This window comes from Alternaria hordeiaustralica (assembly GCF_023758085.1).
Source record: "Alternaria hordeiaustralica strain BMP 2776 chromosome Unknown scaffold_2, whole genome shotgun sequence".
NCBI lineage: Eukaryota > Fungi > Ascomycota > Dothideomycetes > Pleosporales > Pleosporaceae > Alternaria > Alternaria hordeiaustralica.
Window position 1 is genome coordinate 1,847,259 of NW_026056774.1, and position 23,019 is coordinate 1,870,277.

At 53.8% G+C, this 23,019-nt stretch overlaps 6 protein-coding genes and 1 non-coding gene across 7 annotated transcripts; 1 reads left to right on the forward strand and 6 right to left on the reverse strand.

Moving 5' to 3' along the window:
• Positions 1-514: 514 nt before the first annotated feature.
• Positions 515-1,240, forward strand: J4E84_002079 (uncharacterized protein; the record flags this gene model as incomplete). Its single annotated transcript, XM_049384708.1, has 1 exon — positions 515-1,240. One exon carries the CDS (start codon positions 515-517, stop codon positions 1,238-1,240), a length of 726 nt encoding a protein of 241 aa, XP_049248064.1.
• A 197-nt stretch (positions 1,241-1,437) lies between these two features.
• Positions 1,438-1,511, reverse strand: J4E84_002080. Its single transcript has one exon. It is a non-coding gene; the product is annotated as a tRNA-Lys (tRNA).
• A 416-nt stretch (positions 1,512-1,927) lies between these two features.
• Positions 1,928-3,917, reverse strand: J4E84_002081 (uncharacterized protein; the record flags this gene model as incomplete). The annotated part of the gene is made up of 3 exons (XM_049384709.1): positions 1,928-3,316; positions 3,366-3,445; positions 3,494-3,917. The coding sequence occupies 3 exons, from the start codon at positions 3,915-3,917 to the stop codon at positions 1,928-1,930; spliced, it is 1,893 nt and encodes a 630-aa protein (XP_049248065.1).
• Positions 3,918-5,149: 1,232 nt separating this feature from the next.
• Positions 5,150-7,844, reverse strand: J4E84_002082 (uncharacterized protein; the record flags this gene model as incomplete). The annotated part of the gene is made up of 5 exons (XM_049384710.1): positions 5,150-6,905; positions 6,954-7,386; positions 7,437-7,477; positions 7,530-7,650; positions 7,808-7,844. 5 exons carry the CDS (start codon positions 7,842-7,844, stop codon positions 5,150-5,152), a joined length of 2,388 nt encoding a protein of 795 aa, XP_049248066.1.
• Positions 7,845-12,712: 4,868 nt separating this feature from the next.
• On the reverse strand, positions 12,713-14,553 carry SUB2 (Suppressor of the cold-sensitive snRNP biogenesis mutant brr1-1; the record flags this gene model as incomplete). Its single annotated transcript, XM_049384711.1, has 4 exons — positions 12,713-13,019; positions 13,071-13,431; positions 13,480-13,896; positions 14,322-14,553. The coding sequence occupies 4 exons, from the start codon at positions 14,551-14,553 to the stop codon at positions 12,713-12,715; spliced, it is 1,317 nt and encodes a 438-aa protein (XP_049248067.1).
• Positions 14,554-18,905: 4,352 nt separating this feature from the next.
• Positions 18,906-20,807, reverse strand: J4E84_002084 (uncharacterized protein; the record flags this gene model as incomplete). The annotated part of the gene is made up of 3 exons (XM_049384712.1): positions 18,906-20,094; positions 20,146-20,564; positions 20,613-20,807. The coding sequence occupies 3 exons, from the start codon at positions 20,805-20,807 to the stop codon at positions 18,906-18,908; spliced, it is 1,803 nt and encodes a 600-aa protein (XP_049248068.1).
• Positions 20,808-21,391: 584 nt separating this feature from the next.
• On the reverse strand, positions 21,392-22,449 carry J4E84_002085 (uncharacterized protein; the record flags this gene model as incomplete). The annotated part of the gene is made up of 3 exons (XM_049384713.1): positions 21,392-21,632; positions 21,683-22,222; positions 22,403-22,449. The coding sequence occupies 3 exons, from the start codon at positions 22,447-22,449 to the stop codon at positions 21,392-21,394; spliced, it is 828 nt and encodes a 275-aa protein (XP_049248069.1).
• Positions 22,450-23,019: the final 570 nt, after the last annotated feature.

The following is a 23,019-nucleotide window of genomic DNA, read 5'->3' on the forward strand; positions in this document are numbered from 1 at the left end:
GGTTAACCTAGTCTGGAAGTGAAGGTGAAAGAGCCAGGCCGATCACGTAAGGGGGCAAACGAACATGGCACGCAAACGCGGACATCACCAGTAAGGATGTGCAGGATCATAACCTGCAGATTTGCCTGCATCAACTCAACGACCTCATACTGCTAGACCTCTAGCCATGGGCGCCGAACTCTTGCGTTAAGTGAGACGTCTCAGAAGCTAGATACCTACATTGTAGAACCAGGCGAGAGTAATGGCATAGCCACGTTCAGCTGATATAGGTGGTGAAACAGTCGGGGCACAAGTACCTGTCGCTATCACAGAGTTCTATCACGCCGCGGAATCACCTGGATCATACAGTGCTATCATCATGTTCTTCCTCCCTCATATTGAATCAGAAACACGTTCCAGTCACTTCATCGCAACTGCACACTTTCAACTGCCAGGTCTCAGGTGCGACTCAGAAGGACATCTACCAAACGGCAGCAAACATCCCGTTAGCTTCACTTCCAACTTCCAAAACGATATGGCAGCCTTCAATGGACCATCCACCACGCCTTCAAGCGAGCTGAACTCCTCAGAGTCTGGTGAACTAAAGCGGACAGTATCAAACGAATCAAGCAAATGGGATGGTGGGTCCTCTGGCACAGAGCAATCGTTTCGTACAGCGTACGCCGATATGCCTCCAAAGCCTAGGCAGACTCGTTTCATCGAGCGCTTCGAAAGCGTAAAGCAGCTGACGGAGAGTAACCTCGCTGTGTTACAGGCTGGGTATACGGGCGCACCACCACAGCCTACATCGCCTTTCGACGGCGAGTTGCACCTCAGACCGTCTCCACGCGCAACAGCATTTCTCGTAAAACGCAAGCCGCTCCCAGATACAGCGCAAAAGGCACTCATAGAAATGAACGACGAGGCAGATATAGAGTCACATGCAAAGAGCGCAGACGAAGCTTCCAATCAAAACCACACACTTGGACATCCAAGTCACGGCCGCAGACCATCTTTCCACCGCACAAATACCGTGTTCACGGATTTCTTGCCGTACGATCAAGTGCGAACTTGGCAGCAGGTTGATAATGAGGAGTATCAGGACCGACGTAGGCATTCTCTCTCAGCTATTGCGCTGGAGGGGATGAAAAAGCTCAATCTAGACCGCGATGCACTATCGGCTCATAGCAAGAAGACTGCGAATCAATTGAGGAAAGTGATCAAACAGCACATACTTGATAAGGAGAAGTCAACTGCGTAGATTTTGGACGTACGACAAGTTGTTGCGCGACGCATGTTAGATTGGGAGTTGTAAAAGTTGTGCTTGGTAGTAAAAATGTTCCTACGACTGCGTCTGCAAACTTGACATTCTGTACAAACCTCATCCGCAAAAAAGGTGTTTCGTTCTCAGATTTCGTCCCCTGCGTCCCAGCGACATCGCATGAGCAAAAAGAACGTCGCCCGACCAGGGACTCGAACCCTGAGCCTTGAGATTAAAAGTCTCACGCGCTAACCAATTGTGCCAGCCGGGCTATGATTTGTTGATGAGCAATTTCTACGCAACGTAATACAAGTACTTCTTGCATCCACGGCGCATCTGCAAAGTCGAAGCTTGTTAAAGGAAGTTTGACATAAAGAATGTCAACCGGCTCTATGGGGTCACGCTGCGAACGATTTACCTAATGGTTGGTAGCAGTGGTGGGGTGGGTCCACGCATTATGCGTCATCGATTTCCTCCATCAAAGGAGCCACACAGGCAGCGTAAACAAAGAATGTAGTCATTTGCATACCTCACAGCTAAAGCGTCGAGCGAAATCCAGAGAACAAGTTTATCTGTTGTTAGATGTAATTACACATCCCCCAGATCCATTTACAGAAGAAGGCACTCTTGTGCTATATATCCAACATGCTTAAGTCGTCACATCATAGATGCCCCAGGCAACAACACTTACTGTGGCGCGTTGACCTTTCCAGCAACAAGCGCAATGAGCGCAGCACCAACACCGGATCCATCCTTCGCGATACCGATCCTGACTCTCTTCTCGCCCTTTGCACCGATTTCGGGCACCGCACGTAGCGCCTCACGGATGTACTTCTCAAAGTTGGGGTAAAATTCAACGAGCGAGCCATCGACACCGACATCGATCTCGTCACCTTCAGTGGCTTCGACATCCCCACGTACAGGCTCAATGCCTGACTTTTGCTCTGTGGTAGCTGATCCCGAGGACTTGTCCAGACGACCTGTGTTGATGACAATACCGGCGATGGCGACGGCAGCAAGACGCGCCGCGCGGCGACCGATCGCTCCAGCGATTTCGCGGACTGCTTCTGCGTCCTCACGGCTGACGGCGGAGATTTTATACTTATCAAGTTCCTGTCGGAGCATCTGGTTGCCAGGCTTGTCATCGCCAGCGCACACGCTGAGCAAGCTAGTGTCGAGACCCCACTGCTTCCATATCGGGCTATCGTCGTGAATTTGAGTGGTGCTGTGGACATCGTTTGAAGACGAGTTGTCGTCAGTGAAAAGCGGAACATTGGGGTCCTTGATGAGCTTGAGCAGGGCAAGACGTAGAAGCTCTCCCAAGAACATGCCCGACACGCGCTTTTCGAACATTTGGATTCCAGGGTTCACAGAGTCCTTGTCAAGCTGAACGTCGTAGGGGCTGTTGGGCAGAGTGCGGAGAGAATTGTCAAACGAGCCCCACTCAGTGTTGACGATCATCTCCCCGGTTGACTTGTCGTATGCGCCATCGCTGGTGTCCTTTGACATCTTCTTGACCTTGTCCAGCTTCTCAACGTAGGCTCCGTTGGTACCAGTTCCAAAGATGGCACCCAGTAATGTGCCAGTCTTGCCGGGCGAAGTGTATGAGCGCGCCATGAGGGTTCCGACAGTGTCGTTTACCAACGCAGCCACCTTGACAGGGAGGTGGAGCTCGTCAATCTCTTGCTGAAGCAGAGCGCATACATCCTTGCCAACCGCATCTTGAATGTCGAAGCCCTTTGTCCAGCGCATCAGCATACCCTTGTTGATTCCGATCTGGTGTACAGGGAATGAGAAGGTGAAACCCAGGTTGAATATCTCCTCATCTTCTGGCTCGCCTGCCTTTCCCTCTCTGCGCCTGAGTGTCCCAGCGTAGTGTTCTTCGTGGTGCAGTTTGAGGAAGGCTTCGATCTGTTTCGCGAGGAAGGAGAAGAGCTCTTTCGATGTCTTCGCGACCATCAGCTCGCGCGGGATGGCTACCTTGCTTTGGGTGAGGGAGAAGGTAGTGTTGCCGTGGAGCTCGATAGAGCAGACGCGGAAGTTGGTACCGCCGAGATCGACGGCCATGTAGAGGCCCTGTACAGCATTAGATGACGGTGAAGACCGGCGCATATAGGACCCATACCTTTTCCGTGCCATTGGGGACGGCAGTGACGTATGTCGGGATCTGGCTCATCTCAGTGCCTTCCTTCTCTAGACCCTCGTCTGCGCGTCGTCAGTGACCAATTGCCCACTCCGTATTCTCGTGCGTACCCATCTCCCGAATAAACTCCTTGACGGCCTTGTTGACGGCATTGTCGTCGAAGTCGAACTCCGCGGCGACGCGCTTCGCCTGGTCTGCGAGTGTCATGCTGCGCTTGTATTGGGTGTTGAAGGTACCGACGAACTCGACCTGCTGCTCAGGCTTCGGGCAAATACTCGGTTCCTGGAGGACGATTGGATTCCGGAGGGTGAAGGAGGGAACTTGTTTGTTGATAACAGTGCGTAAGACGGCGTTGGAGAAGTGGGGTGCGAAGAAACCGGTACCCAGCGCTAGCAGCAGAACAAGGACGGTGACTACCGTGTGGGTCGCGAAGGGACTTCTTGTAGGTCTTGGGCGATCGGGTCGCGCGCTCTGTGTCGGGCTCTGAAGCGGGCGCGTGGCTTTATTGGGGCGTGACAGCGAGCTGATGCTCATTCTGCCCCGCGTTGTCCAGCTATGACGGAGAACGAGGGGTAGGCAAGCTTGGGCGTGCAATTACCATGCATGAACACCATCACTTGCATGCCAACGCGTTGGGATACGAGTCAAATTCACTCCCGGGACGTGCAATTGGTTTAAAGGCGGGACGAGAGCATTGCCTCTCTGTCGGAAGCTCTTTGCACGGCACGCTGCGCTAGTGAAAGTAACGAGCGACCTAGCCGTCGGCATCGTGAAGTGAGGAGCTTGAGCACGTGCACAATTTCCCGTGATCTACGTAGGCGGCTGATTCCGGAACAACGGCACTACGCAGTCTCCGCACAATCACAGAGCCCAGAACTTGGCAACAGCTTGATATCTTCTGTTAATTTCTTGCTTCCCCTGACAAGCAATCAGCTCGGGCAGACATCTTGCTAGTCACGAATAGAACATGGGGGAACATGGTCAGGAGAAAGGAACGTCTTGCTTGCTTTTGTGCTCGTCGGCCTACATATGCTCAACTACGGAAATGCTTCTCCATCCAGCCTTCAAAATGGTACGCGCTACGGTTTGTGTAGCTATGGTAGATATACACAGCACTTGGGAATAGGATAAGCCCATGGGGGCAAACAAAGGAAAAAATGAATGACAAGGTACAAGCAAGCAAAATCCATATGCATGTATCAAACTCCGTAGTATAGCAAACAAGTGGTAAAGGGAAATAACCCAACCTCCACTGAGCATAAAACCCATGCAAACAAGGAAAACATGATTAGCGGGCTGCCACAGTCTGTGTGTGAAGGAGAAAAAGGGAGGCTATTGCCGCCGCCGTAAGAGCGTTCTACAAGTATGTACGATATAGACAAAAGAGAAAACCCGAAAGCAAAGGCTTCAGTCGTGCGAGGCCGGTTTGTGTACGTCAAATGTGTCCCTTGCCGGCCCAATTCTATTCGTCATTAGGACATCCACCATCTGGACGAGCCTCTGGCTGTCCATGAAGCCTCCCGGACCGCCATGGAGAGTCTTGTCGGCCGGATGGTGATGCTTCGGTGCGTATACGTGTTTGTGGAAAAAGGTGTCGAAAGAGACATCTAGACTGCTTCGCTAGCTGTCTTAGACGAGAAAGGATGTGTGTCGAGTGAGGACCAGTAGATGATTTCGCCAATGTCGTCGAGGTTGAAACAGTGTCCATGCCAGATGCCAACATTCAAAACGGATGGCCGCCAAATCTAAGTCGAACATTATCCCAATTACCGAACGCCAACCGGGGGACGGGGTCCAAGGCTGCTTTGGCTGCTGTGCGCAGAGTTTTCCGTGGAATCTACTGCTTTTGCGCTAGCGGAACTATTTGATGCGCTTCCAGTCAGACTGCGAACTTGGGGACGAGACTTGGGCGGGTAGAGATTGCTCACCCCAGCGTGTTGTTCAACTTGTTGTGGTGCCACCTCGTTTCCAGGGTTTCGTGGCATGGGCTGCCTCATGCCAGGAGGCGATGGCCGCCCGTTAGGAATCATTCCATTTGGGGGCATGCCGTTAGGAGCCATGCCATTGGGAGCCATGCCGTTTGGTGGCATGCCATTGAAGCCGTTTGGCGGCGAGGGTCGGCCCATGGGTCGCGGGCCCGGACTGAGCGGGTTGCCAGGTGACTGGCTCATGCGACGGGCGTTTGGTGCAGGGTAAGCACCGTAGCCTGCGCCCCCTGAAAGCTCATCTAGACGAGCCGATGTCAGTGAGTTGGTTCTGGATTGCGCGCCCATAGCACCGCGATCGACGTGTCCGTAGCGGTCGGAGGAGTAGCCCATGAGAGGGTTGTTCATGATAGAGTCGTGGAGACCAGGAACATCTGCCATCAACCGAGCACTACTCCGATTCTTGTTCATCCCCGGACGTCCAAATGGGCCCCTGCCGCCCCTGTTTGGTCCAGGCGCGAAACCTGCGCCCTCAGGGTTTTGACGAATCTGCTTAGCGCTGGGTGCTGAGCGGTTGCGACGCGACGTGACGCTCATCATGTCGAAGTTGTCGGGGTCGATGATTGGGCCTCCACGTCCGCCCATGGGATCGAAGAAGTCATCGCCATCGTCATCATCGTCATCAAATCCGCCCATTGATGGGGGTGGCGGAGGACGTCCCCGACCACGACCCATCGGACCCATCGGAGGACCCATAGGGCCGGGACCCATTGGACCGCCACGTCCGCCTCGCATGTTCATCTCCTGCTCTCTGATCTGGAGTTCTCTCTGCCTAAGCATCAGTTCTCTCTCGCGAAGTGCCAGGTTGTTGGAAGAGCCTCCGGCGCTCTCATAGGGACCGCCATTGACAGCACCGTCTGGAACCATGTCGTCGTAGAGCATGAGGTGGGAAAACTCCTCAAGGTTGCCGGGGTCCTCGAAGGAGGGACGCCTGTTGGGACCTCCGTTCATCCTAGGAGGGTAACCGTTGGGGCCCGGGGGCGGGCCACGACGCATCATTGGAGGACCTCCGTTGATTGACGGAGCACGGCTTCCTGGGCGAGGGCCGCCCTTCATACCGTTACCGTTCATCATGGGCCCTTGGGGAGGGGGCCCACGAGGCATCGGCGCCGAAGATTGTCTGGGAGGAGGTTGCATGCCATTTTGAGGAGATTGTGTGGCGGGAGCTGGAGCAGCTGGGCGTGTTCGGTTGACGATGTTGAGGTGATGGAGTGTAGCATACAACGTCTCGATCCGAGGCACGGCGACACCAGTTTCTTGTGCAATCTTGAGAGGGGACCCCAGATACGTCTCGATTTCCATCGGGCGCTTGGCCTCAAAGTCCATCCACATGGTGCTGTTGTTGTCCTGTGGACGGGTCATCTCTTGAAGCGTTGTCTCGCGGAAATCGTCGGGGAATGTGCAGTTGGAAGCATTTGCAAGCGCGATCATCTCATCGAGCACTCCGGTGATTAGAGCACGCACGCCGACCTTGTCCATGAGTTCAGCGTGGTTGGGTGTCTCGAATACGACACTGGCAGGGTGGAAAGCGATTGGACTGTGGAACGTTAGTTGATGATGTGCGACCATGGCACAAATGACATACCCTATCATTCGCTCGAACTGCTGCTGTCGTATGTTGGACGAGACCTTGCAGTCGACCTGTCCGGAGCTCAATGTCATGGCCAGGGCCTCGGCCATGTCTGACTGGATCTGCGCAGGAATGTTGGCATTTTTGTTGGCAGGACCAACCCAGATGTCGGTCGCGCCTTTGTGCTCGAATTCGCTAGCTCCGAGCTGCGAAATTTCTGCTCCCGATACCAATGAAAGCACTACGTTTGTGGGGAAACGCTGCTCGAGATAGGATTCAACGCCAAGGCTGTGTGTAGTGTTCATAAGGATGCACGTATGCTGAGGGGAGACGACCGACTCGATGATGTTGGCGATATCGTATACATCGGGCAGGGCTTTTACGCAAAGGAGGACGTAATCAAAAGGCTGCTTGGAAGAATGGGCGGCATCTTCGGGTGTGCGGACGACTGAGGGTGTTAGCTGTACGTCAAGGATAACCGTGAGCTCGTTGCCTTACCAGCATGGGGCTTGAATCGCTCGTTGCCGTACAGGGCGGATCTATGGGCGGTTAGTGAGTGGCCAGAGCAGGTGCGGTGGCGGGAGGGCCTACTTGAATGATATGCCGTACTGGGCAACGCTCTCGTATCCCGACTTCCATACGAGGGTGACGTCGCAGGCATTGGTTGCTTGCAGTCGCCATGATAAGAAGGCCGAGACGGCATTACCGCCCACTGGAGAGAGTCAGCAGTTGTTCGGGCGCTGTGATGACGCGGCCCAACGCCCACGATGCAAGAGCAGGCGTGGGCGGCGTATATGGTACAAGCAGAGCGTGTGCGAGGGCAGCGGAGCCGTCGGCTGCCGTGCGACGCTCGCGGGGAGATAACGCACCTGACAGAATGCGTAATCGGGGGACTGCTGGAGCCATGTTGGGAGCGCCTTAGGGTGGGCCGCGAGGTGACAGGCGACAGCGGCGGCGTGGTGAGGGTGAGGAGAGCCAAAAAGTTGGCGTTGGGAGCGCGCTTCGATGTAGCGCAATTGGCGGGCAACAACGGACAGCGGCAGGTGAATTATCGATTAAGATAGTAGCGGAAACGAGTGTGCGGCGGCCTGGGAGATGAATCACTGGGGCGACTCGTAGCAGAACATTAAGAGAGAGGCGCGGGTGAGGAGGCAGGACGGGACAAGACCAGACGGACTGGGTCGTGACGGGCGCAGACGGCGGAGGGTCAGGAAGCTACCACGACTGCTGGCGTAGGGTCAGCGTGAGAAGGAGCGCACGGCGGGACGCGGGTTCCACGGCAGAGTCTCTACAAAGCGAGCGGACGCAGGCAGCAAAGATGCAGTGCAGGGCAGAGGACAGAGGATGGGTGAGGATGCTGGGTGTCGAGGCAGCGGTAGCGGTAGCGGTAGCAGACAAGCAAGCAAGTGCAAGCAAGGTTGATGCGCTGCCACGCAGACTGGCTTGATATCCCGCTGACTGCCTGCTGGTGCCCACTAGAATGCTTTGGGCACAGGCCCTGCACTTATCGCTGTCGACGCCAAATCCATCGCTGATTTATTATGGGCGGGGCCGTGCCCGTCGTCATTGTTTTTTTGCTTCATAAAAAGGCATATGCGCGGCGTGGCGTGCACATTGCGCTGACGGTGCTCATGATTGCGACAGCGCGAACGCAGATCACGGATAGGCTGCCATTGCCTCTGCGACGCGCTGCAAACTGAGCGTTTTGTTAAGCGTCGTGCTGAGAAGACGTGGAAACACGCTGGAAACAAATCCACCTCGCCAGCCCTGGCTGCTGGATGCGTGCGCGGCATCATCCCGGCGAGCCATGGAGATCCGCTTCGCCCACATGCACTCGACGATCTGAAGCCCTCGCCTATCACGAAAACCTGCTGCACCTCGCGCTTGGTGTCGAGCGCGCCGGCCATGGCTAGCTTTATGTCGCCCTTCCTACACGGCGCTGGCACGCTGCCTCAACCACCTGCGCGCGTCTGGTTCACAACTCACCACCGTCAGCGCCAGCCCGCAACCGTGCTAGGCCCAATCAAACTCGCGTGCTAGTCGTCACTGCAGCTCCGCGCGTCTGACGTCGACGTTCGCTACGTCTGGGCCAAGACCAGACCGTCCCAACGCCTATTCCACCGTCGAACTGGGGGCCGTGCGACCGCTGTCAAGTCCCATCCTTGGTCCATCTCTCAACGGGCAGCCTGAAAATCCTCTAAAAGGGGCTGCCACTGTCCGAGATACAGCCCCGCCCAGATAGGGCTATGGCTAATTTCCACCTGGGCCGTTTGCACTGCTCGGAGCTTCATTACGCCCGCTGCTGCTCCGTCGAGTTTAGTCCTCGCGCAGCCTTACTCAGTAGAATAACCAGTGGGCCTAGCTGTACCTTGGACTCGGTCTTTTCACCCTCACCTCGCCGCGAGCGGCAGTGCCGCCCGGAGCCACTACCGTACCATTTCCTGCGACTAAACCCACCGACTGGAAATGCACGGCTCGACTTGCTTCCCGCACCCGAGCCGCGTGCGAGCTTACAAAATCAGACCAGAACTGGAGCGCCCAACATAGCCCGGGTACATGTGCCAGCAGCCAACACGACAGCAGCAATACACAGCGCTCGCCGTGTCTGAGGTTGAGCAACCCATCAATCTGCACTCCAATAATTAGTTGTCGCTCTTGCCACATTCTAATACGCCACCAGCTGCGTCGACCACTGCCAGCAGCCTGTGATATCGCCGCATGCAGCAGATCCGCGACTTGCTCCTGGATAGGACATCTCGCCAAGACATGCGCGAATCACTGTCCATGATCACTGCTTCCTTCGCCTACTCCGTGTACTCCTACCCGCACAACTGAGCTTCAACAGCTTCACACAATCAAACTGTGCGAGTTTATCTGGAACCGAAGCCATCGCTCTCGCGCTGTCGACTCCCGACCCACTGCGATCGAGATCTCGCTTCAGACGCGACCGCTCCTTCCTCGCCCTCCTCATCTCTGCCTTGGCCGCAGGCGACTCTAACACAGCTAGTTGCACTCGCTCGGTGGTCGCTCCTTCTACTTCCGTTACGTAGCACATCAACGCTAGCCTTCACTTACTTAGCCCATTCTTTGGACTCGCCCACGGTCTCCTTTCACACCGTGGTACGTCTTACATACAGAAGTTGCCGCGCGATGCCGGTGACTCTGACAGCGGGCGCCAGAAGGCGGGAATTACAACCACTCCATTTCGTCCGTCAACGTTGAAAAGCTTAACACCTTAACCTAGCTAAGCAATCGCGCCTTTGATGTTCCCTGCGCCCGGGGCAGGGGATCCCGTATTCGTATCCTCCCGCCGCGTTGGAAGCAGTCGAACTACTAGCAGACGACGGACGTGGAAAACGCGTCCAGCTAGGATGCACGCGTTCCGGCCAACGGTCGCTCAGCATGTTCCATAACACGCGTCGTATACACGGGGAACGGGACAGCCTAGATGTTTCAACCGCTAACACAGCAATCATACGCGCTAACACTACAGTTGAGACGCCACATGAATGCGATCGAATATGTATGGGAAATGACGATTGCGGTTTGCAAGCCTGCCTATAATGCAAAACCCTATCATATGCGGTGAGGCAACCGCTTTCGGAACGTCATCTCAAAATAGATCCCTTCCCCTCTGCCCATCACTTTACACGCTCCCTGAAGCTCATCTGCAAAGGGGCGACACGGCTCGCCGCATTATCAGCAAATCGATTTGACAGACGTCTCGCGATAGTCACTGCATTATTGAAACACGACTCTGCATCTCGTTACCTCTTATCGAATCACAAACTATGTGGCTTTAGCCTTCTGACATTTCGCTACCCATGTCTCATTTCAACCTCACTAACCGCTTCCGAGATCCTCGCTCGTGCTCCTGAGCGCCGCCCCGCCACGCGAGTCACTCTGCTCTTGTTCCTGACATGTGGCGCCACTGCGGCCCGGCAATGTGCGCGGCTGCCGAACAAGGGACTGGGTCGCCGCTGTCGATCTTCACATCACGAATTTCCGCAATAGAAATATCGAAATAGCAACGCGGTGATCATCGCCTTATGTTGAGCCCGACCTTATGGATGGTGGTCGCGATACGCGGCAGGCCCCTCCAAACCTCTGTCTCCCGCATACACCGCCTACCAACTTTACCAACTTCTGTCTGTCGGCTAAAGAGAGACCAATAGTCCCTGATGTTGACAAAATACCGATGATCTTCAACTCACCAATCGTCTCGTTTAGGGGCACCCGCGACTCTGATCGCTTGCTCGGAACCTGTCGCAGCCGTGCTCTATGCTCCGCAACCATATTTCGACGTCTATCAAATCTTATTGATGTGATATGCAAGTACGGACACGCCGTTGATGCTCGAACGGGAGTTGCAGAAGCGAGATGAGCTTTGGTAGCAGCCCTTGCCCGTGAGAGCGCATATGGAACCCGCAGGCATCCCGCCAACTTTTCTCCGCTGACCTGCCGCACCAACAACTGTGCTCATATCGGATATGAGTAATCTATGCGATACCCATAGTATAGCCAGACGTAGTATACACCAAGTGGAGAGCGAATCTTATGTCATGTTCTGGTAATGTATCGGCTCGTAGATCGGTACATGTTCCCCGTGAACATATAGACTGGGGGCTTGCTTATAGCTGATATGCGGCTCGGGGCCCGCGATCTAGAGAAGAGAAGCTGTTTGCTGATCTACATTCGTAAAGCACAGTCTCTGTTGCAGCGACTCTATCATCCTCGCTACAAGATTGGCCGACTATTTTACAAGTTTTTCAAGAGGATTACATGAGTCTAGGAGGCACAACACGAAATACCGAAGCCGTCAAGCTCATGGTAGGATCATGCCGTTTCCGAAACCAAGCCATTGCTAGAATTTGTAGTCGCGTTTGCTGTATGGTGTTCTGGCTGGTCGGTTCCAAATGGAACATTGACACGAAACTCCACAGCTTTTCGACACTGCTCAGAGGAGGCTGAACGTCTGTCGCATAGTGAAACCGCTTATAAATTCCCCGCCAGACCGGGAGAGCAAACAAATGTGTATCCAGCAGCCTTTCCCTACACAAGCACGTCTCAGCCTCGGTAACACCATGAAAGCACCCATCATGTACACCAGACTCCTGTCCCACGCGTTCGGTAACCCTTCCACAAACCATCTGTACTTTTCTCTACCAAAATGCACATATACCCTTTTCAGACGACAGATCTACAGACCCTGAAGCGACGATGGTCGCTTACTGCGGCAGTGGCCGTGGTTGAGGAAGAAGCAAGACAGGAAAAGCCCTCTTCTAGCCTCCACGCTCGAGCACCAATGAGCCTATAATTAGGAATACGCTGAGAGAGACAGAGCTTCGGACTCCGATGACCTTTCCATTCTTCTTTAGCACGCGGCACTCTTCGGAAGCAGGGTGTGTTGGGCCTGCTTTTGCGATTGCCCTAGCCGAGAAGATGTCGTGCTCAGCCAAAGCAATGCGGGTAGGAGAAAAAGGAACGAGATACAGTGCCATGTTCGTGCTTCATGTCTAGAGCGTCGGAACGTTGAGATCACATTTGCGCAAAACAAGTCATTGTGGACAGAAGATTCGCATATCAATTTCTTTGGTTCCTCTCATAGCGAGATAATAACTCTTGAAGACTGGAATTCAGAACAGCCTTCACCAACTTAAGAACCACCTTGCGCCGTTGCTTACGTGTTCATTGCACCGAAGGTCAATCGTGACTTTTGTCCAAAAGAAAGAACCCTCTCCTGCACCTTTTCCGTCACTCCGTCCGGGCGGATTTTAGTTGTCCATGTAGGTGGACGAGTTGATACCATCCTCGGGGAACTCAGGAAGCTCGACCTGGAAGCGCTCCTCGATCGACTTGAGGACAGCCTCGTCGTCTGGGCTGCTCACAAACGAGATACTGAGACCCTTGGTTCCGAAACGACCGGCACGACCGACGCGGTGGAGGTAGGCATCGGCCTTGTCGGGCATGTCGTAGTTGATGGCTACGTTGATGCGCTCGACATCGATACCACGACCGAAGATGTCGGTGGAGACACAGATACGGGTCTGGAACTCCTTGAACTCCTTGTAGCGCTTGATACTGGGAACATTTAGTATTGAGCTAGCGAGTGGGGTACACTTGAGTACATACCGCTCTTCTTGGCTGATGCCAGAGTGGACAGCAGTGCTGGGGAAGTTGCACTCGCGGAGAAGCTTGTCGAGCTCGGAGCAGCGCAGGGTCGAGCGAACGAAGATGATGACCTGGTTGAACTCCAAGCTGTCGAGAAGATCGTTAAGCTTTCGGTTCTTCTCCTTCTCGTCAAGCTTCATGTAGTACTGCTGGAGACCGTGAAGCGTCAACTTCTTCTCGTCATCGACGTAGATCTCGAGCGGGTTCTGCATGAACTTCTTGCAAACAACGCGCACCTCCTTGTTGAGGGTGGCGGAGAACATCATCACCTGCTTGTGCTGGGGTGTAGCGCGGAAGATGGCTTGAACGTCGTTGCGCATATCTGCAAAGTGTTAGCGGTAGTCGTCCAGGACAGACGGTTTGTACTGACCAGGCTGGTCCAACATCTTGTCGCACTCATCGAGGACGAAGTGCTTCAGGTTGGCAAGGCGGAGATGCCTATCGCGGACGAGGGCGTTGATACGACCGGGAGTACCGACGATGATGTGAGGGTGGGTATCCTTGTTGCTAAGGAGCTCGATGTCCTTCTGAACGGGAGTTCCTCCGTAGAAGACACCAACCTTGACGTCAGGCAAGAACTTGGCGAAGCGGTTGTACTCGTTGCGGATCTGGTAGGCCAACTCGCGAGTGTGGCACATGACCAGGATAGTGGCGGTACCGGGTTCGGGCTTCTCGTCCATCTGCTGGAGGGTTGCGAGAACGAAGACGGCAGTCTTTCCGAGACCGGACTTGGCCTGGCAGAGGACATCGTTTCCTAGGATGGCCTGGGGAATGGTAACTTGCTGGACTGTAGGGCACACGTTATGTCAGAATGGTCTTTAAAACGGTCGAAACGAAGCGTGGGAAGCGAAGCGTCCGTCCATCTTGTGTAGCCGAGGTTTTCCATCTAGCGCGCGTGCCAGTCTGTCTATCCTCCCCATACGCTCAATGGTGTGCCTCCTCCTGTACACCCGCAACATGCACTCCTCCCCTGAAACCAGTCCTTCGGGACCACGGTAGTGAGCCAATAGGCACCACTGGCTTCTCGATGCATATACCGGTGCGCCTGCAAGAATGCAGTGCGCGTCGACGCTCGTAGGTAGCGGAAGGCACTCGGTCCCTCGCCACTTTGCTCGAATATAGACAGACCAGGCCGCATTACAGATAGTGCTCGTTTCGTAGATGGACAGACGCTTGTAGGTGGATAAGGCTGAGGGGAATTATTAGACTAACCCTCGGAAGGATGTTCGAAGCCACAGTCCGTGATTGCTCGTACGAGCTCGTCCTTGAGCAAGAAGTCGCGGAAACCGGTCGAGTGGATGCCGACGTAGCTGCCCTTCTTGTCGCCTGCAGCATCACCGGCGGTGACGCCGCCCTTGGTTGCAGCTGCGCTGCCGTTGGCGGGCGCATCAGTCGTCTGGATCTCCTCGTCGGAGTAGTCGATGAGATCTTCCTCGTGAGACATGATGGATTATGTGTCCGTGTAAGAGTGTGTGTGGTGTGTAGAGTCGGTGATTGCGCGTGTCGCAAGTAAGGCTGCCAAACAAAGTGGAGTCGCGACAGTACCAAGGCGAGGTATTATACTAAGAGCTACGAGTAGAAGAGATCAGCAGTTGTTTCGCGATTTCACGGTAACGCGAATTCGACGAGGTTGCTGTGGCTTGAGAGGTTCGTGGTGGGCGGTGGACAAGAGCGGTCGCCGCGCTGATGTCGAGGTAAAAAGCTCGGGGCGCCTTGCTGGGCGCGCGCTAGGCCGCAAGCGGACTGCTCTGAATCACGACCCACCACTGCAAATCCTCTGACCTTCTATCATCTATCTGTGAAACCGTAATTTACGTCGCAGACCAGACGACAATACAGCGGCGCATCATGAGCAAGGTCAAAGCACCAAAGACGAAGGGCATTCCGAACAAGCATCTGCACGCCCGCTCGACTTTTCTCTACCAAGCAGCCACATATCTGACGCTGCAAACGGCTACGCAAGAGGACGTCGCAGCTTGTGTCGCACGAGACAAAGATGATCGATCGATCGAGACCCAGCGACCTTCCCCGTTGGCACTCGAACTCGGATCCGATCTTCAACAGGTATCACGGAAAGGCCAGCTACGGCTGGCTGTCGACTTGAAGCGCTCCATGTGCAAAAGTTGTAATACAGTCCTTGTTCCTGGACGCACTCTTACTCAAAACATTGAAAATCCCAGCAAAGGCGGTAAGAAGCCTTGGGCAGATGTACTCGTCATTACTTGTCTCATTTGTGGCGGAAAGAAGCGGTTTCCAGTGGGCGCAACGAAACAACTCAAGAAGGCTAAGAGGATCCCAACGCATACAAGTTCGTTGTCAAAAACTGCTTCGGAAGATGGCCAATGCTCAGAAACTACCTTTGCGACGGGTACTGACTGACTTGACGTCACGTTGTGGTTTATTCCACTCATTTGCTACATGCCACGCCGGAAACGCTCAATTGAGGAACCCATGAAGGCCTCCAGAACTCCCGAACCGATTCACCAGGAAAAAAATGAGAGCTCCTATGGCTCAGACCGCGGAGATCACAGTGAAATACACAGGAGCATTTGCCGCCTCTGAAATATGGTCGTTCAACGCACGTCCAGTTACGCCACGAGGGGATCTAAAGTTTCGCATGGACAATTTCTCCAGTCAAAAAGCCGAGCGGAAACATCACATGAAAACAACTTGATCTTCACCAACCGTTCTCCTCAACGTAAACGATCATGGATAGTCAAGCTCCCAAGGAAAGCATCTCGCCTCTCCAGTCTCTGCCACAAGAGATCCTGTCAAGCGTCTGCAGTTACCTACCGCAAGGGGCTCTCTACCAACTAACCCTCGTCAACAAAAATATCGGTCAGCGCGTAGTACCAGCCCTGTACGGTTCCTTCAGCCAAAATGGAGGCGACAGCATGCAAGTTCGACAGTACTTCAGAACCGCGGTGCGGGAGCCTGAGTTAGCTGAGCATCTTCGCGAGGTTACTATTCAGGGTTCTATCAATTTAACCCACAAGCAAGTGCGGAAATGCCTCCGGAAATTGGACAAAGAGAGCTGGGCTCATCGGCTTCACGAAAATCATCCTCACCTCGCTTACGATTGTTTTTCGTATGGACCGGACCTGGCCATTGCTCTGTTACTGAGCTTGGAACCCAAGATACACTCTATTCATGCTCTGCATCCTCCGAACCCCATAAAGAAAGGGAACTCATTTAAACTCCCTATCTATCTCGAACCCATTCGAGGCATTCTAGCAGCAGGCTCTCCACTGCCGCAATGGACCAATGAATTATCCACGTTAGAGATCACCCTTCGGACCACATCATGGCAGTGTATTGCCCCACTGTTCCAGCTACCGGTACTCAAGACGCTGATTCTGAGTGGTGGAGGTGGATTCCACATGGCTACTAAAAATATGGAAGCTGCGATCCATTCGTCACCGATCGAAGTACTTGACTTTGAAAGGTGCGCGGTCCCATTGACGACCATTGCACAAGCTGTATCTGCTTGCAAGTCACTGCGTGTCCTACGACATAGCGATTGCGACAATTGGGCGGCAGCTCATCATTTGCATTTACTCCAGCAGTTACATGAGCACGCGAGCACGCTGTCCACCCTCAAAACGTGCTGCTGGCACGCCCCCAAGAGCCCTTCAACTAAAGATATGGTACTGGCGGACTTCACTGCTCTAAAAGAGCTCGAGGTGCACTACTCTCATGTCGAAGATAACCTCTTACCGCCAAACCTTTGCCGGCTCGTCGTATGCGCAACTACTCGCGACAGAGAATGCATCATGAAAGACATGGAAACACTCGCACAAAAACTCAGCAAACGATCAAACCTCGACGTAACACTGAAGTATCGGCACTACAGAAAGTTAAACTACAAGCTTCCAAAACTAAGCGAACTGCCATCCGTGTTCGCTAAGTCTGATCTCAATCTGTCGCTTTACGTGTATCCTGTTGTCGGCTCATCATGTAAGTTGCCCGCAGTAACGTTCCTTTAGAATGAGCTGACAGTCAGGATAGGGTACTTGATCGCCAAGTTCGATCACCGCGCTGCATGGTTGTCGCAGAGACCTAGCAAAACAGGCGCAACAGAGTTGAGAGCTTGGTCGAAGCGATTAGATTCGACGTACGATTACCGGGAGATTGTGCTCGCGGAGATCAAAAATATGGTCGGAAAGCACGAGAACCATTGGAAGAGCAAGGACTACGATCTCGACTTCATGCTACCGTATCTGTTTAGAAATCTGTACAAGGTCTGAGGAGAGTAGTCAGTTGACACGAAGATGCGAACGGAAGGATGGATCTGTCACGAATGGGAAGGTGGATTGGAAGCGTAGTGAACGGTAGCTCTTTCTCCATACTGGACCTCGCTTTAAACACATCACCGGCGCTATCTCTACGGCCATCATCCTAGTTACCTTCAGCATCTACTACTCACCACTTATACCTCACCGCTCGTGAACATTTCAATACCGACTCATAAAACTCCCATCGTCTTGACCTACCAACCTTCCACCCCAATACCTAGATTTCCTACATCTCAACCACAGCGCCTCCTCATGACCTCTAACAACTCTGGCGACGGCGACGGCAACGCCTTCGACCCCACAGCTAACAGCGAGGTCTACAATGAACGCCACACCGACGAAAACGTCCACAAGACCGGTGAAAGGATGACTATGCTCGATATCTGCATGCTCGTTCCCTTAGCCCCCTTTGTGGCACTCGCGATCGCGCCCGATGTGGGAATTATTGTCGCAGGTGAGTAAATCACCGTAGAGCGCTTTGTATAACGGCCTCTTTGCTAACCAAGTACCCAGAATTATTTAAAGCAGCTGGGCGGTCAGTCAAAGGCCGGATACGGGCGCACCAGGATTCAAGGGCCAGAAAGTGGCTGGGTGAAGCTGTCACTTGAGTGAGCAGGAGAGAGAAAGTGAACAGGTCATAGTCTTTATTTGCTCTGTCCTATAATGCTGTGTTAGATTAGTCTTCCTCAATACAGCTATAGATCTCTTTGGTGTAACGAGCTCTAAGACTAGACTAGAGATAAACGTTATTACCTTTGTACCTAGGCTGCTAAGAGTCGCTTAATTGTGCAAGTAAGTTCCATTCCACAATCATCGTAAGAGCCTTGTGTTGTGTTCTCCATTCGGCTCACTTTCACCCCTCACATCTCACATCTCACTAGCCACAGCTTCTTTAAAAGCCACCAACAAATCATAGACCTTATTACCTCAGCGACCTTCCACTAGAGAATCCAAAGCTTCGCATCCTACCTACAACAACCTTGAAAACACGAAGATGAACCCTGGTTCTCTACATCTGGAAGCGTTCTGCCAGCCCCCTCTCGCTCTCGCACAACTCTATGGTGGTACAACTCAACCCGTCCCTTTGATTGTATGAAGTCAGAGACTAACAGATCGAAGTCCCGATTACTACGTCTTTGGTAGCCATCGAGGCGATGCGTGAACAAGTCGTTCGAGCGGCAAAGGGTCACTCCAACAAATACGAGGGACAGAAGTGGCATCACTGGCCGGGATACCCCGTTGACACTATCATTTGCAACGTTGATGGGGAGTGCGTGGAGATCAAGATACGGGGGTGAGGAGCTGATATCACAGCCATTGTGGCATGGTGGCCAGTACCCTGTGTCAATTACGATAAGCAACCCTCTGAACCAATCGCCAGACTAGCACACAGGCACAAGGAGGAAGTATATGTACAAAACTTCGATGGGAAGACGATGAGATCGAGTTATATGTATACATGTCATCTACACATCTGCTATACTGCAAGTGTATCCATCTTCTACATCCCCAGCACACCCCTCAACCCCCTAACCTTCCCCCTCAAATCCCCATACCCCAACCAAACAATCCCCTCCGCCATCTTCCACGCCTTCTCCCCCGCACCCTCTCCCCTAAGCGGAATATCCATAGGCGGCGGAATCGCCGTCTTAATCCCCGCCCAAGCCCACCGATCCCTCGTAATACTCTTCTGATTACACAGACTCCTCAGTCCCTCTTTACCCGCAAAGCGCCCATAGCCACTCCCCTTTGTACCACCAAACGGCATCTGAACCATATAGTAGACTGCAAAGTCGTTGACGGCGACCATGCCGGCTTGTAGGGAGCGGACGACGAGTTCGAGGTCGCGGGTCGAGGTGCCGAAGACGGAGGAGCCGAGGGCGTACGTGGTGCTGTTGGCGATTGTGATGGCGTCTGTGACGGATTCGGCGCGCATTAGGAGGAAGACGGGGGCGAAGAGCTCGGTTTGTGCGATCTTCATGGCTGGAGTTACGTCGGCGATAAAGGTGGGTGTGAAGTAGTGGCCTTGGGGGTGATCGGGGTGGGTGTAGCGTTTTCCACCTGCTAGTAGGCGGGCGCCGTTGTTGACCGCATCATGGATGAGCTCTTCGAGCTTCGTGTAACTCGCGTCGGATATCGATGCGCCAATGTCGATGGGTGTGTCTGAGGTGTTGTTGAGAATGGAGCCTGGGCGGAGTGCCTGGATCTTGGGTGTGAGGTACTCGATGAAGCGGTCGTAGACTTTGGGTAGAGCGATTACGCGCTCGATGCCGATGCAGTTCTGACCTGCAGACTGGAATGTGCCCCTCATGAGGATACTGGCAACGCGCTTGAAGTCGCTGTTGGACAGGTCATCCAGTACTATCGCCGGGTCTTTGCCGCCCAATTCTACGCACACTGGTGTCAATGCCTTCGCCGCCGACGCGCAAACATGGTGTGCTACCGGCCGCGATCCGATGAATGTAATGTGCGATATCGACGGGTGTGAAGTAAGGTGATCGGCGACGTCAGGCCAGCAGACGACAGACTGGACGATATCGGGCGAGTGACCGCATGCTTCGAGGGCGCGAGTAGCAATCGAAGCGAAGTATGACGAGGACCAAGCAGTTGCTTCGGAGCCTTTGACGATGATGGCATTACCGGCGAATATGGAGGCTATGACGGGGCTTATGAGATTGTGGAAGGGGTAGCTGTAGGATTGTTAGCCGTCAGGATCATATGCAGTGATGCTCGACACTTACTTCCAGCTCACGCAAGCCGCAACGACGCCCAGCGGCTCATAAACAACCTCATTCCACTTGTACATCATGAGGAAGTTGGTGTCCCTCTTCTCAGCCTTGAGACTCTTTTCGCCGTGTTTGATCGTCCACCTCAGCTTCTCCACCGTCACCAGAATCTCGCCCAAGCTCGCGTCTACCATGGTCTTGCCAGAGTCCAGACATGCGACCCGCGCAATTTCTTCTTGGTTCTCCAGGATGAACTTGAGCATAGTGCGCAGCACCTTTCGCCGCCTGAGGAAGCTTGTCTGAGCCCATTGTACCTGGGCTGCCTTGGCTTTGGCGATTGCGCGGTCGATACCGTCGGCTGTGGAGGGGTTGATGCGCCCGAGGGCTTCACCAGTCGCGGGAGCGTAGCATTGGATCAGAGAAGAGCCCGGTACCTGCTGAAGTCAGTCACCGAAACCGAAACCTGGGGAGTACATGTGCACCTTCAACTGCGGCTTCTCAAGCACCTGGCCCTTCCATCCTTTGCGTGCCTGCTCAGGTGTGTCGACTTCATACTTGACAGGCTCCTCGGGATCAGCACGACAAGTAACCCAGATAAAGGAGAGCGCAGCTATCCAGAGCGCGCCATACAAGGCGACGTTGAAGTCGTTGTCAGCGCGTGCGGTAATGCGGTCCATGTTGCCGATGACGGTCTGACCAGATGTCGCGTGGTCCAAGAAAGTCCGATTCTGGCCGCCTGGACCCTGAAACGCCATCCCAACGCGGATGCGCTAAGACGCGTGGTCATCTGAAACTACTGCAGGCGTCGAGGGCAGACTTGTCCGAACGAATCACTCCTCCACCCCATTTCCAATGCCCATACTCTTGCTCGGTCAGACATTCCCGAGCGAATTGCGTAGAGCTTCTTACTTACGCTGTCGGGCAATTTGAAAGAAGTGTTGATTGCAGTGGAAGACGTCCCGTAGCCACTCAGCGCGCTCTTCTGCGAACTGCCATCTATAAGCCTATGTGACAGCTGCATAAGTCACGTCCTTGACTTCATCAGTTCCAAAGGCCCTTGTGTTGTGGTGACATCCGCAATAAGAAGCAATCCGCGCCAAGGTACAACACGGTCAGCAACAAGAGTAGGTGTTCCACTGATGGTATTGTTCGTCATAAGATCTGATCTCATATATCATACATCCTTCAAAGCCACGGTTCCCTGCCCGTGGGCCTTGGTGCTCTTCCGATCCTCCAACAACCTAACCCTTCGAACCCGCACTTACTTGGCGTTGTTCTTGGGCGCCTCGGTAGGTGGTCCGTCAGGCGTGGTGTAACACCTGGTCATACCACCATCAATGACGAAATCGGTGCCGTTGACGAAGCTGCTCTCATCGCTGGCAAGGAAAAGGACACCCTGCGCCTGCTCGATGGCCTCACCGAAGCGACCAGTGGGGAAGTGGACTTCGCGACGGTGACGCTTAGCCTGGTCGTCACCAAGCCAGTCTTGCAGGAGTGGTGTGCTGTTGCTGTCAGTATATCACAGGTAGCAGATGGTTGGGAGTGAACCTACTTCAACGGTGCTGGGCATAGCGCGTTGAACCTGAAGCCCTCACGTGCGTGAACCATAGCCAGCTCACGTGTCATGGCCAGTACGGCACCCTTGCTGGCGGTGTATGCGAGCTGGGGTGTTGCGCTACCGACCAATGCGACAACGCTGGCGGTGTTAATGACACTGGTCTTCTTCTTGCCGTTCTTCCTGAAGCTGTTGACTGCGTGCTTGCAGCCGAACCATACACCCTTGACGTTGATGGCTTGTGTCAGGTCCCAGATCTTCTCGGGTGTGTTGACAGCGTCATCGTCGTCTGAGTGCATAATGCCTGCGTTGTTGAACAGTACATCCAGACCACCCCATGAGTCCACGTGCTCAACCATAGCCTGCACATCGGCCTCCTTGGAAACATCGGTAATCTTAGTCTCGACCTTCTTGGCCTCTGGGACTATCTCTTTCAGCTTGGCCGAAGCCTTCTCCAGGGCTGGGCCGGAAATATCAGAGAGGAGGACATTTGCGCCTTCCCGAGCAAAGAGAATGGCAGTTTCGAGACCGATACCGCTAGTTGTTGTCAGCAGATAGTTGCGAAATGCGGCATGAATCTCTGCGTGCTGCTCCCCGCGTTGAAAAACGAACACATCGGCGTTGAAGCCAGTAATGAAACATGGTCAAAAGGGTGGATATCTGCAAAAGAAATGCTGGTAGGAAATGTGTCGTGGTACGTGCGGGATCGGTGCTTACCCAGCGCCTCCAGTGATGATGCAGTTCTTGCCTTCAAGACGACCCATGTTGAATGTTTGGTCTGTTTATTGTGCTGATAGAAGTGTAGTGAAGGTGCTGTAATGCGGTCAATGGATATGAAGGGTGAGGCAAAGTTTTGTGGAAGCTGTGAGATATGACTAATATTTTGCTAGAGGAAGCGTCATGAGAACAACACGCGGACCTGTGAATGGGGAAGGTTTGCCAAAGGCGCAAACAGTACCAGTCTCCACACTCACCTATGAATCGGACTTTGCAGTGCGGGCTGGCGTATGAGGAGCGTCGTCGGAATGGAGAGTGCGAGGAGATGGAGATGACGGACGGGTAGTCTCGGACAGCTCACAAGTCATTCAAACATCAAGGGTCCCGAAATCGGCCCATTGCATTGATAGACTACGATAAGGGCGGGCTATCGCGTTGGCGGCTGTCATCTTTGGGCACACGACGAAGGAGCGGTGGGCGAAGGCACGATAGCAGCCTCGAATTAACAAGTGTCCTACGGCATGGATGCGCCAAACGCCGTTACACGTCAGGGCTGATGAAGTATGGCCACTACCCCGCCATGATGGATGACGTGCGTGTTCGCTCGTCTCTTGTAT